Source organism: Phaenicophaeus curvirostris, chromosome 1 (genome assembly GCF_032191515.1).
Source record: "Phaenicophaeus curvirostris isolate KB17595 chromosome 1, BPBGC_Pcur_1.0, whole genome shotgun sequence".
Classification (NCBI taxonomy): domain Eukaryota; kingdom Metazoa; phylum Chordata; class Aves; order Cuculiformes; family Cuculidae; genus Phaenicophaeus; species Phaenicophaeus curvirostris.
In genome coordinates, this window is record NC_091392.1 from 49,728,540 (window position 1) to 49,741,857 (window position 13,318).

Consider the following 13,318-nt stretch of genomic DNA (forward strand, 5'->3'; position numbering starts at 1 on the left):
ACCCCTTCTGTCAAAAATTTCTTTCTGATATCCAGTCTGTACCTCCCCACGTGCAACTTGAGGCCATTCCCTCTTGTCCTGTCCCCTGTCACTTGGGAGAAGAGGCCAGCACCCCCCTCTCTACAACCTCCTTTCAGGTAGTTGTAGAGAGCAATGAGGTCTCCCCTCAGCCTCCTCTTCTCCAGGCTAAACAACCCCAGCTCTCTCGGCCGCTCCTCCTAAGACCTGTTCTCCAGCCCCTTCACCAGCCTCGTTGCTCTTCTCTGGACTCGCTCCAGAGCCTCAACATCCTTCTTGTGGTGAGGGGCCCAGAACTGAACACAGGATTCGAGGAGCGGTCTCACCAGTGCTGAGTACAGAGGGAGAATAACCTCCCTCGACCTGCTGGTCACACCGTTTCTGATACAAGCCAAGATGCCATTGGCCTTCTTGGCCACCTGGGCACACTGCTGGCTCATGTTCAGTCGCTGTCAACCAACACGCCCAGGTCCCTCTCCTCCAGGCAGCTTTCTAGACAGACTGCTCCTAGTCTGTAGCACTGCACAGGGTTGTTGTGCCCCAAGTGCAGGACCCGGCACTTGGCCTTGTTGAACCTCGTGCCGCTGGTCTCAGCCCGTCGGTCCATCCCGTTCAGGTCCCCATGCGGAGCCCCCCGCCCCCCTCCCGGTGCCCCCCCTCCCCCCGCCGGTACCTGCGCTCTGCGGAGCCGGGGGGGCTGCGGAGCCGCGGGCCGTGGGGCTGCGCCAGGTGCTGCTGCTTCTGCCGCGTGGAGCGCACGGCCAGGATGGCCTGGCGGTTCTTGTACTGCACCATCTGCAGCGTGATCGCCGCGTTCCAGCCCTGCTCCTGCGCGCACCGAAAGTCGATCTCCTTCCCCTCGGCCATCACCACCGTGAAGTACACGTACTTGCCCTTCCGCTCCACGCAGTCCACCGTCTTCATGTTGGAGAAGTGAAGCTCCTTAATCTTGGCGGCCGGCTCGGCGGGCGGCGGCTCCTTCGGGGGGACGAGGAGCAGCCCCTCCTCGGTGAGGATGCAGCGCTTCTTCTTCCAGAGCTGCAGGAGCCCGTCGCTCCTCTTCTCCAGCACGCCCTCCTTCACCGCCTTGCAGCCGCTCTCCGGCATCCTCGCCGAGCTGCCGGGGCTTTTCCCTCCCCTCGCCTTTTGAACGCGCCTCGCCCCCCGCCCCGCCCCGCGCTGCCCGCACAGCCCAGCGCCGCCCGCCCCGGGGCTCCCGGCCGCGTCCCCCGCGGGGGAAACGCCGAAGGGTCCCCCCTTCTGCGTGGTTTTGATTCGAGTCCAATAGGAAACCAGCGCCGCTTGTCAGCGACACCCCGATACTGAAACAGCCGTCGTTCGCCGAACGAATCATAGAATCACAGAATAACCGGGTTGGAAGAGACCCACCGGATCATCGAGTCCAACCGTTCCTATCAAACACTAAACCATGCCCCTCAGCACCTCGTCCACCCGTGCCTTAAACACCTCCAGGGAAGGTGACTCAACCACCTCCCTGGGCAGCCTCGGACAGGGACCAATGACCCTTTCTGTGAAGAATTTTTTTCCTAACGTCTAGCCTAAACCTCCCCTGGCGGAGCTTGAGGCCATTCCCTCTTGTCCTGTCCCCTGTCACTTGGGAGAAGAGGCCAGCACCCTCCTCTCCACAACCTCCTTTCAGGTAGTTGTAGAGAGCAATGAGGTCTCCCCTCAGCCTCCTCTTCTCCAGGCTAAACAACCCCAGCTCTCTCAGCCGTTCCTCATAAGGCCTGTTCTCCAGCCCCTTCATCAGCTTCGTTGCTCTTCTCTGGACTCGCTCCAGAGAAGGAAACGGCCGGACACAACCCCGTACAGCGGCTTTATCCTCGCTCTCAGCTGCGCTGGGGAGAACCAGCTTGTACCCTATGGATAAAATACATCCTTACTCTGCGGCTGCCTAAAGAAAGCAAGGAACCGCATATCCTTTCCCAAAGGAAATGCTACAAGATGATTAACTGGAAATTTTTAAAAAGAGGCAAAAATAAAAACCAAAAACTGGCCAACTGCTAAGACCATTTTTCTCCTTGTTGCCACACGTTTGCTTGTTGCTTGGATTATGCCCCGAGGTTAGCTTGTGAATTAATTTATTTGAGCAGAAAAAGAAAGTGACCTAAGATTAACATTAAACTATTTATTCTCAAAGTCCTTTGATGTGTCAGATGTAAATCAAAAGCCCACATAAATGAATTCGGCTGGCAAAGCCAATGTCAGCTGAATTCTGGAGGTTTTGTACTCTGTTTGAGAGCACTGCTTTCTTAAATATGTATTTAATAATACATTAAAACACAATCCTCAGTAATCTTGGCGGCTATGATGCAGGTCATGTTGAATGCATTGGTCAGTGGGAGCACATGAGAAACAAAATCAACATTAATGATGGTTTAATGGAGTTTATCTCAACATTTTTTTTTAAAAAAAATTTCCTCATAATCTTTTCCTCTTGAACTTTAAAGTTAATTTTGATAAATTGTTGAGAGGTAAACAATTAAGGTAATCACAGCAATTAAAATTACTTAGACTGGCATGCGCTCAAATCAGTAATAAAGGCAACTTGCTAGCCACAAACTGAACAGAAAACAGGAGATTAATAGCTTAAACATCCATTTGTCTAAAGAATAGCCCCTTCTCCATACAGCTAAGATAGAGTTCATTCTCACATTTTATGCCTATTTTAAGAGGCACGTGCTAATTTTCAAAAGATCTGAACACCACTCACGATTGTCTCTATCTGCAGTTCTCTGCCACTTGAACCTAAGTTCCCCAGTGCAAATATTAGCATCTTCAGCTGCTGATGCACATACAAGGTGCCTTGTGCACAGCTGGAGGGCAGTAAGAGAACCTTCTGCCTTTTCACCTGATGTGTTTTCTATTTACTTCTCCACTCCCGACTGTGTTACACTAGCAGAAAATTAATTTTCAACATTTAAAACTAGAATACAAGGGTTAAAATATACTCATCTACACCAAACAACTTAATTAAAATATGAAGTTTATGTAAGGTACAGGACATTGAACTAAAACTCACAGGAGAGTAATTTTTAATAATTCACCTGTACAGTTTTGTTTCCTGCTCCATTACTCTAAGTCATTGCCATTTGCTTCCAAGTCAATGCACTAACCAGTACTACAGAAACTTGCTTAAAACTCAGGACTCCCACATATTATTCTGTAACAAGCATTCAACAACTTCTTTCCCCTAGAACACTGCACTGTAACACTTCTGAACATAAAACGCATTCTGTAGCTATGTCGCTCATTATGAGCTTTTTTGCTTTTTCTCAGTGCTATAGTAATTTGTAATTAATCAAAAGGGAAAAGCAAAACTAGTGTGGAAGGCCAAAAGCTTTCATCAAATATACAGGAGAAAGACTAAATCCATCCTACTTTGGCCTTCCATAACACAAACTTCTCGAAAGTGTTGAATGTCAGATTTTTAACTCTGCTTTAAGCACTACAAACACTCTGCTAATGTACAGACTTCACAGCAACTGTTTATTCCCAGAGAAATTCACCTAAGCACATGATCAGAAGTAAACACCCCAAACATCCATTTAAACTTATACTCTGTAAGACAACAAGTATTAATAGCTATTTAAAATAAACTTCTTGACCAAAACCACCAGGTCAGTCAAAACCTAGGAGACTAGGGTGAGATTAAAAACTAACAGTTCATTGGTAAAAGTAACTGTCAATTTAATTGTGCAGAACTTGACAGTAAAGGATAACCAACTTAATTTTCCTAGATGGAAGTGAAAACTGAACTACTTGAGGCATTACTTACATTAGTGTTTTGAAAAAACACACTCAACACAGTAAAGTACACTACATATCCCGCTGAGATTCTACTTGACTTTTCTTTAAATATGAATTTAAATCACTTCATATGAAGTGTCGTGTGTCCACCACTGCCATCTTCATCAAAGTTTCACTATGAAGGTTTTGCATCCATTCCTCCTGAAATATCTGATGTGCAGATGCCTCCTACCGTCAAACCTGAAATACTACAACCCGAAAAAGCACTGAACCGGATCCTTCAAAGCCTAAATATCCAAGATGCCTTTTATTCCTTACAGAATGTTTCCTTTTCCCATGTTCAAAGTTGATACTGGTAGCAGAAATGCTTGGTTGTCAAATACACTGATCTCCTACATCATAAGCTCCTTTAGACATTAGTTGCAATTTTGTGTGTGTAACCTTAATTAAAGAGTAGTTATGGTAAGAGTAATTAAAGCATTCTTTTTAAAGCCTGAAGCAAGTTAAATATTGTTTTGGGAAGTCACAGTGAAAGACTAAGAAGCCCATAATTTTAGCAGTGTTCTCCTGGGTAGCAAACCTGCAGACAGCAGCTTGACACCAACTACTAATTTGAAATAGATGCTAAACCGATCCTGAATGACAACCCTTAAAACATTTCTTCCACTACTGAGCAATGGCTAAAACTGGAAAAGGGTTAAGAGGGAAACCTAAAGGAAATATGAGCCAGTCATCACCAGAAAGAATGAAAATGAGAGAAAAAGTAGTCAAAGGTTGAGAAACACATGACAAATAGACATGCTGCAATATGCGATTAAAACAATTAGTAAGTGGTTACTTATTAAAAGTATTTTCTTTACCTTTACCATTCCCCAATAATTTCACTGAACTTGCTGCTGACTGAACACTGAAGCACTGGACCTGTGATCTAGGGGGCAAGCTTTTCCCTTTAGGAATTCCATCTTGCGGATACCTGTATATATCCCACAGTAAACCGGACATAAATAGATGAAAGATTTATTGTAACTGTCAGCCGCATTGACCCAGACTTTAGCATTCCTGCTAACCCATGGCAGAATCCAGTGAAGAAACTGTATACAATGCACAGACTATTGTCGCTGCTCCAGCCTGGCTTTTCTGGAGTTCTTGAAGTTATTAAAAAAGCACTTAGCACTTAAGCACATGTTCTAGAGCAAAGCCAGGCTGAAAGGTTTAAATGACCTGATGTTTCTTAAGAGTTATCACTAATGCCAAATAAAACATGGTATGAGTTCAGAATATGCAGACTGCTTCTCATCACCTGCAGGGTAACCATGAAGTTTGGGCAGATACAACACCTGAGCACACAGAAGCACAGCTCACAGCAGCCAAATTCTGCCACAGCCCCACACTCCTTGTGTACCCAGTTTCTGGTATACACCAAGTAGACTCAAATATGGAATAGCTTATCTTTTGCTTGGCATGCTGACTTGTCTGCTTCACTTTTTTCCTGCAAAAGCTGAGACAGGCCACATGGAAGATACTAGCTCTGAGCTAGCATGGAAGATGCTAGCTCTCACAGGTCTAACAGGAGGATTTAAAGAGTGACAAGACAAATGTCATCCAATATGCCATGTGGGCAAACTTCCAACCCCTCTTGACAGTGTGCAGAAGTAAGACTTACTGTTTCCAGTAGATGGATATATGTTCACTTTAGTTAGGCATGAGCAATTAAAAATCATTATTTCAACACCCTCTTGAAAACCTGCTGGGAAGCAGTTCATCTCACACCAAACTACACAGTTAAGAAAAGAAACTCAGTCTGGTAGCAACGATTTCTTGGAGGAAGCTACATTTGTACTGAGTTTAGCATTTTATTTCTTTAAGCCACTGAGTATGTGAGCACAATCCTTCTCCCCAACACAAGGAACCCAAGAAACAACTGCTGCACTGACACCTTTGGAAACTGGACACATCTGGCAGACATATACAAATGGATGATTAAGTTAAGTTCCCTATTAATTTCTGAATCTGGTCTACAACAATGCACCTTAAAACACAGGGCAAGTTTTAAGTACCAGCTTGAAAACAAAGATGAACACATTCAATTCCTGCAGCTTTCTATTTTATGTTTGGTTTGGGTTTTTGGTTGCTTTTTGTTTTGTTTTTTTCATTTAATGAATAAAACCAGGTCAAAGTAAAAATATCTGCTACATAGCTTAGGAAACATCAGTTTCAAGAATCCAACTAGGCATATGAGCTTATGAAGCTAGTTAGCTCTAGAAGACATTGATAAGAAGTGTGGCTATGCCTACTGTTTGAATAAGCCAAAGTAACATTTCTAACTGCACCTGACATGGTCCTTCTCCAGAAAATACAACTTGGGAATGCTAAACTTAAATCTGGCTTACTACTTTTAGGATACTGTTCTGTTGGGTTTTCTTTACATTGACAAAGTTTTACCAGACAGGAAAACTCTTCAGTGCTAATGCAATCTAATCTACACTTAGCTTTAAGTGTATAATTACCAAGAAGCATCTCTCTCCATTAAGTATAAGCTCTGAGCAACCTTCTGCCTCACACAGTCTGTTAATTCTCCTACCTCTTTCCTCACCAACCCACCCACCCTTTCCCCCTAAGATACTTCTTCCTTCAATACAGCAACCAAAACAGGACACAAGATAGAATTTATACAGGTCTTATGTTTTGGTGCAGTACTGCAACATGTGACCAAGAAATCCTAATTCAGTGACACACCTTCCTAGCCTGAACATATTAACAAGGTAACTTATCTTCCTCAAATACTAAATGAGGTTTCCTCTACAGCTGGTATAAATTAACGAGAAGTGAAAAAATGAGTCACAATACTCCAATCAATGTTTCAAGTTTAATATTCCTGCTACATACTGCCTTTCAGAATGCTAAACAAGAGCGTTGTTGATCACAAAACTACGTTAAGCACCAAAACAGTTTTTATTTAACTGATGCCATAAGAACTGGCACCTCAATTTGTATGATTATATCCTTCCTTTTGCTGCAGTCTGGAGAGCACAAGAACTGCTCATTTACAACCAGCAAGTCAATCCAGAGAGAAGCTTGCCAAAATCTGTTGACAGAGATGGATTCATGGTTTTCCATCTTGCAGGCTGCATATAAGCTGGTATCTACAAACTCTTTTCAAATATTGTATCCCATTGTATGATATAAAGATATTAACGAGAAAGCAACTGAAACAAGTTACATTTCTTATGAACAGTGGCTTCTGAAAGTAATCGCACAACTTTTAACAGTGCTTTCTCTTTTTAAGATACACTTGCCAGATGCTGTTAGTAAAAATGGGCTAGATCTAAACAAGGACTTCAGATACTTTTCATGTCTGAAAGTATGAATCCCAAAGCCCTGTACTAATAACTGCTCAAGCTCATAACATACCATCAGTTTGGTCTCCGCATGCCCTGAATTTCAAGTTTAAACTTAATCCTGGGAGACATTCAGAGAAGAGACCAAGTGATACCTGAACACCTGGCAGGGTCAAGTGCCTCCAAGGATAAGCATATTCTTTAGGATTTATGTCATCACAAGAACACAACACAACCACATCTACTTTAACACACAACTACCAGAGAATGTGATGTTAGCCTTTCATTACTGTATTTTTCTATTATCTATGGGCTACCTAAAAAAACCCCAAAAACCTAAGAGCACAGCTTTGACAGCACTGTTTTATATACAGATATAGACAACAAGAGCTACTTCTCCCACATTCATGAGTATCTGCAGAGGAGAAAGATGAAGCCTGACAAGGCTGTGTAGTATTTAAGTCTTCTAGGAATAAAAAAAAAAAAAGCAACAAAAAAGTTTAGTCAGAGCATACTGGACTTTCTTGCTCTCAAGGGGCTGAGGAGCACTTGGAACACCTTATTCTGTATTACTCAGCCCCCAAGTAAGGAATATGCTAGAGGAACTCTTGCAACAGCCACATGAGGATGGGGCTGTTGCCTCTTGCTTGCTCTGCTCTTTTCAAACCTTTAACCCTTTATGGCTACATTAGTCTATCAGTGGCAAGATAAAAAAGGAAAAAAGTGTAGCTACTGCAGAAACAAATCCATGGCTAGGCTGAACATTTCTTTCCAAACCTATAAGGGCTTTCCCGTCCCTCAGAGTTACCTAGGTACTTGTTTACAACATCAGAACGTCTATAGTTATATCAAGGACAAGACTACGCAGAGTACAGCAGCGTGTTACTGAGTGAGAAAACTCAAATGGAAGACATCAGTTTGCATTCTCTTCAAGGTAAGTGTATTCAATTCCATATCTCACCTCCACTACTAGGCTAGAGGCAAGGTTAGTATGAGAAAGACCTTCTAATCCATACGTTTCAACTGACAATGAGCATCCAATATAGAAAAAGTACAAATCAGAACACACAAACTTAAGTGTAGGAATAAAGGGAACATTGGGTGAGGAGAGGGATTCCTTGAGATTTGTTTTGTCCTCCGTAGATGCTGGATACATCTACATGCTGTAGATGAGTATAAACTACAATACAGCTAAGTGTTCTAGTGCTCCCTTAGGCTGCAGAGCAGATTTTGTTTAGGACAACCTAGCTCTGTCTACACAGACTGGAAATCCGAGGCACCTTTCGTGCCTCAAGATTTCATACTAATAACCAATGCCTTAGTCAGGCACAGCAATACTGAAGTCCTTCATCAGATCTAGCCCCACTTCTAAAAACTTGTCTTCTGAAGATGGCAGTGTTGACCAATCACTGGAACACCTAGCTTAGATTCACAAGTATTGCTGCAAACGGAAAAGAATGGATCAGACTTTCCAACTACTGTGTTTTCTTTTTTAAAAATGCTACATTACTTTTCGGTAACTCTCAACTTTTGTTTCTAGTGAGAAGTGAACTGCAGCATGAAAGATATACCTTACCAGTTTGCACATGCAGATACACACATTGTAATAAAACAAGACTAGCTTCTGAAAATACTAGTTTTATTCACACCCCAGAGGTAAACAATAACCTTAATATGATGACTAGGTTTCTTTTGTAGATCACTATGTCACATAAAATACAAAACCGATAGCATTAACAAGCTGACAGTTATGAACTTTTAATGTGGTCTTGTTGGAAATTAAACAAGTTATACTAGTCTTCTCAAGTAGTCAAACCCAAAACGCATCATCATCTCCTAGTTAGTACAAGTCAACTGCCATTTCTATAACAAGGTAATGAAGGCACAGCTAGTGCAAGCAGACTTAAACCCGTTCAGACTACTGGGCTGAAAAATACTTTGGTTGGTTCTTCAGGAGAGAGTTTTCTCTAAACAAATATTGGTCTCAAGTTAACAGTTCTGATAATCTTCACAGCTGCAGTCTAATAGCTACATAATAAAGACTTCACAAGAACCAAACTATGTAGCAATGAATTAACATTCATGCTTTAGGGAATTTACTGCATTCTACATATTGGCAGAAAATTATACTGTTAAAATGCTAGGTAGATCAAACCTACATTTTAAACTGGTTCTTATGTGTTTGAATTCTTTTTTTTTTTTTTTAACAAACTGGTTACTTAATTCTACCAAGATACAAAACATAAGGCTGTAAGTAACTAATAGTTGTGTTTAGGCTATTACAGTGCAGGTAATCCTCAAGGCCACATACACACTGCTTCACTGCTGCTTGCATTCTGCTGGATTTTGATCCTTCTGTTGAGAAAAAAAGGAAAAATCAGTTTATGTGGATCAGTGTTTTAGAAGAACTATTAATATTGCTAAGCATACTTTCTCAAGTTCCAGTATTCAAGTACTTCCTTCATCTTTTCCCTTAAAGTACTTGCCTAGTATTAGTAATTCTGCTGTCTTTGGATGTGGCAACATCCACAATGCATTTATTTTGTCTTTGTTAGTGCATAGGTATGATCCAGAACAAAAATTGGTTCAGAACTAAGTGTGGTGGCATTCTCTGAAAGACACTAAAACCAAAAAAGGAGGAGAGTTACGCACACTAATAAAGAATGTGGCTCAGAAGCAGTATCCAGGCCTTCTACACAGTTTGAGGCAAAAACTTCCTGTGGTCAGTAACAAGGGGATGGCCTTACACCGGAAGCCAGTGTAGACCAATGTGATTTAACACCAAATCATGGTACGTTCTTGACACGCTGGAAACATCTTTTGCCACAAGTTCCAGTTGTTAGAATATTCTAACATGGATTATTTTTTTCTCTTATATTGAAACAGACAACCAGAAGTCTCACAGTAATAGGGTATTTTAAGGAAAATACTTTTTAGGGGCACAGATCAGTAGCAAGTTTTACTCCACTACCTTAGTCTGGATAGCTGTGCTAGAACCATTGTACTTCAACAAATTTAGCTGGCTTTCAGCCTGTGATCAGCTTACAACCATGTATTCTTTAGTCAATATGTTATAGTACCACTACTGCCTCTAGTACTTTGGCTGTTCTCTCTGAAACAGAGCACACAGTCTTGTCCTTTGCTTTTCTAGGCTAAAAACCCAATGATATAAAATGGTGAAAAGAAGCCCATCTTGCAGCTGTTTCGTTTCTATCCCAAAACTTCCTTGACTGGGAAGCAATTTGAGTACACTATAGCAGATAGAAGATCACCAACAGGTTGTACATTTTGATTAATAGTTCTATACCCTACATCTTTCTAGATAAAATGTTAAGATTATGTAATTCTTTCAACAGTACTTTGATTGTAGCTCAAACCATTCCTACAGAAAAATATACTGCCTCTTCATTTGACATGGCAAGCGTATCTTGCAGCAGAAATTTTTAGTTCACAGAGACTTCATTTTCATGACTGCAGCTTTCACCTACCACCATCAGATGATTTCAGGTGATCAAACGTTCTCTTCCCTCAACCAGGAAAAAGCTACGAACTGAGTGGCTCACAATCACTTTACCAGAAAAGTGAGCCTGACTAGTTTTTTGGCCTTCCCATGGAATAAGAAAGCTATCAATCACTCTTGGCTGTTCACATTTTAGTGCTTTGCTGTAGATACACTTCTAAACCCTGACATCTGCTATGTCAAGCAATAAAAGGTTTGCTTGTCATCCACGCTGAAAAAGCCACAGTTTTGTACTGTGCTGGGAAAATCTGTGCCAGAGTCAGTTGGTGACAAGTTTCCAGAAACCAAACCTGGATTAGTCAAGTGCATGCCCATAAAACCATAATAGAACAATTTCATCATTAGCAGAAACTTGCGGCAAGACAGGTTTACAGAAACCCAAGCTTGACTAATTTCAGTGCTCAAAGCCAAAAGTTACTTGAACAAAATGATTCTTGTAGAAAGAATTATAAAAAAGTTCCTTTATCAATGTTAGTCCTGAAACAGCCTCAGCCATAGGAGTTACTGTATTAAGTATTTAAACTTAAAATCTTAAGTTTAAGATTAAACTAAAAATCAAGATTAAATCTACATAAAATTTTAAGTGTATATATGCATACAGAAACTTAAAACTTTTTAATTCCTTACTTTTGGGTCAAAATCAGGATCATTTTCTTCATCTGCTTCTTCTTCACCCTCCTGAAAGAAGACATCTGGTTTTATTTCTCTGGCTTATATACATAAAGCTTCCTGAGCCAATTTTCAAGAAAATTAAGATTAAATTACACTCTTCTCAAATAATTAGTTACCACTTTAAGATATACATATTATATTAATTTGTGCTCCACAAAACACGGCTTTTGACATCAACTGCAGCTTAATTTATAAGATATTTCAGGTTTGTCTTATTTCAGTTTTGTTTGGTTTCTGTATGAAACTACGCATTCTATGTTACTTTCATACATAATACTCAAACTTGGTGTCCAGAGCATTAAAAAAACCCAAGATAACTTATTCCAGATAAACTACAAAAGGGAAACCATTTAATTCAAAGCCACCTGTCAACTTACCTCATCATCTGCCTCTTCACCTTCTTCATCATACTAGGAAAGAAAACAAATGGTTGATAGCCATAAATGCAGCCATTTATGGCTCAAGTAGAGCAAGATAATTCAAGTAGATTCCAGAGACCCCATTGTATTGTGCTCTAAGAGAGCTTCCTACATATGACACTTAAAAATGCTTTCTGCATCAACATAAACAATGTTAAATCTCTAAGCTACTTTCCGGCAGGAAAACCTTATCTTTAGTTCCTTGTGTGCAGCCGTGGAAGACGTTATTAGACTGTGATAACACTTCTGGCCAGCAGGGTGTCTCAAAGCCCAAGGAAACCTGTACAGTCACATCCCTATCCCACCTTCCCCAGCCAAGGCTTTGGGTTTAGAGATACCATTTTACACTAGAGATTTATTTTAATGCAGGACTTATCTTACCCCAATCAACTGGTTGACCTGTCCTTGTTTGTGCAGAGGCAAAGGAGAGAAAATATTTTACCCATCAACAGTTCTGAGGCCTAGTGTTCTGTTTTTCAAGTTTAACTTATTTAAAGCACTTTATTCAAGCTTTTGCAGAGCTTGCTTTGAACATCTCGGCACGCTTTGAATGTGCTTATCTAACATTTTCTAAGAGTGACCTCCTGAAAGGATCAGGCTTGAATTTCAAGGAACTTAGTACCCTAGTATGACTATAAGAACAAAGAGCAGGCTCACCAGCTAGATAAACAGATTAATTTGTTTTCTGGCAGCTCATTACGGTTCTACTGAAGTATTGAGTGTGGCACCCTAGGAACACTTTATACACAAAATTCGACTCAGACATCCTCTAAACATTCAGCTTCTACCACTACTTTTGCCACAAAACTCTTATTACTTTCATGCCGCTCTTTACTGAAACGTAACACTGACATATCCCATTCTACAGATAACATGATAAATGTCAGAAATTACCCAAAATCTTTAAGCAGCATTATTTCAAAGTTTATAGTGTTTATAAAGAACATTAAACTTACATCATCATCATCGTCATCTTCAATAGCTTCTCCTGTGAAGTACAATACTGATCGAGGGACTATACGCTCACGCAAGAAATGACCTATTTCAAAGTCTGCAGTAAGGATTGCCTCAGCATCATCATCCTGTGTAAAAACAACATTATTTCCTAAGGCACAAGCTGATAACTACTTTTGACAGAAAACCACAATTTACAGATTTTGATATGGTCACATTTATACAAATACCATTATATTGACTTTTTTGGTCCAGGACTTTGTTTATAGAATTGAAATTGCAGAGTCAAATTTTACACTTACCTGCATTTTACAGCTTACTTGCATTATGCATGGGGGAGGTTGCTTCCTTCAGTTAGCTTAGTTACACCAAATTCTGAAGTTTATTCTTCCCTCACCCGCAACTTGTCTTTGTTTTAAGTAGAAAAATTGTTTAATAACTCCCACAGGCTTTCGGTTCATACACACAATACCATGAAGAATTAAACAATAACCAGGTGAGCCGACTTAATTAAAAATTTTGCAAGCTATTTCTGATTCCTACTGTGCATAGTCTGCACGATTCCCATTAAGCAAGCCATTGTGAAGCATCAGAACACCTAAAAATGCTCCCCAATCTTCCGTTTT

At 40.8% G+C, this 13,318-nt stretch overlaps 2 protein-coding genes across 4 annotated transcripts in view; both read right to left on the reverse strand.

The window, feature by feature from the left end:
* The window catches only part of PHLDA1 (pleckstrin homology like domain family A member 1), a 72,091-nt gene extending 70,961 nt beyond the window's left edge, over positions 1-1,130 (reverse strand). For both annotated transcript variants that reach the window (XR_011337510.1, XM_069857749.1), the window contains exon 1: positions 692-1,130. Coding sequence is in view for 1 of the 2 variants with exons in the window: in XM_069857749.1 (XP_069713850.1) it covers positions 692-1,125 (434 nt within the window). In the remaining variant the exon portion in view is untranslated. The remainder of the gene's footprint in view (positions 1-691) is intronic.
* A 7,619-nt stretch (positions 1,131-8,749) lies between these two features.
* Positions 8,750-13,318, reverse strand: part of NAP1L1 (nucleosome assembly protein 1 like 1) — a 30,944-nt gene continuing 26,375 nt past the window's right edge. For both annotated transcript variants that reach the window (XM_069857737.1, XM_069857729.1), the window contains exons 12-15: positions 12,695-12,820; positions 11,697-11,729; positions 11,275-11,325; positions 8,750-9,482 (exon numbers count right to left, since the gene is read on the reverse strand). In XM_069857737.1, coding sequence (XP_069713838.1) covers positions 9,447-9,482; positions 11,275-11,325; positions 11,697-11,729; positions 12,695-12,820 — 246 coding nt within the window. In that variant the 3' untranslated portion in view covers positions 8,750-9,446. The remainder of the gene's footprint in view (positions 9,483-11,274; positions 11,326-11,696; positions 11,730-12,694; positions 12,821-13,318) is intronic.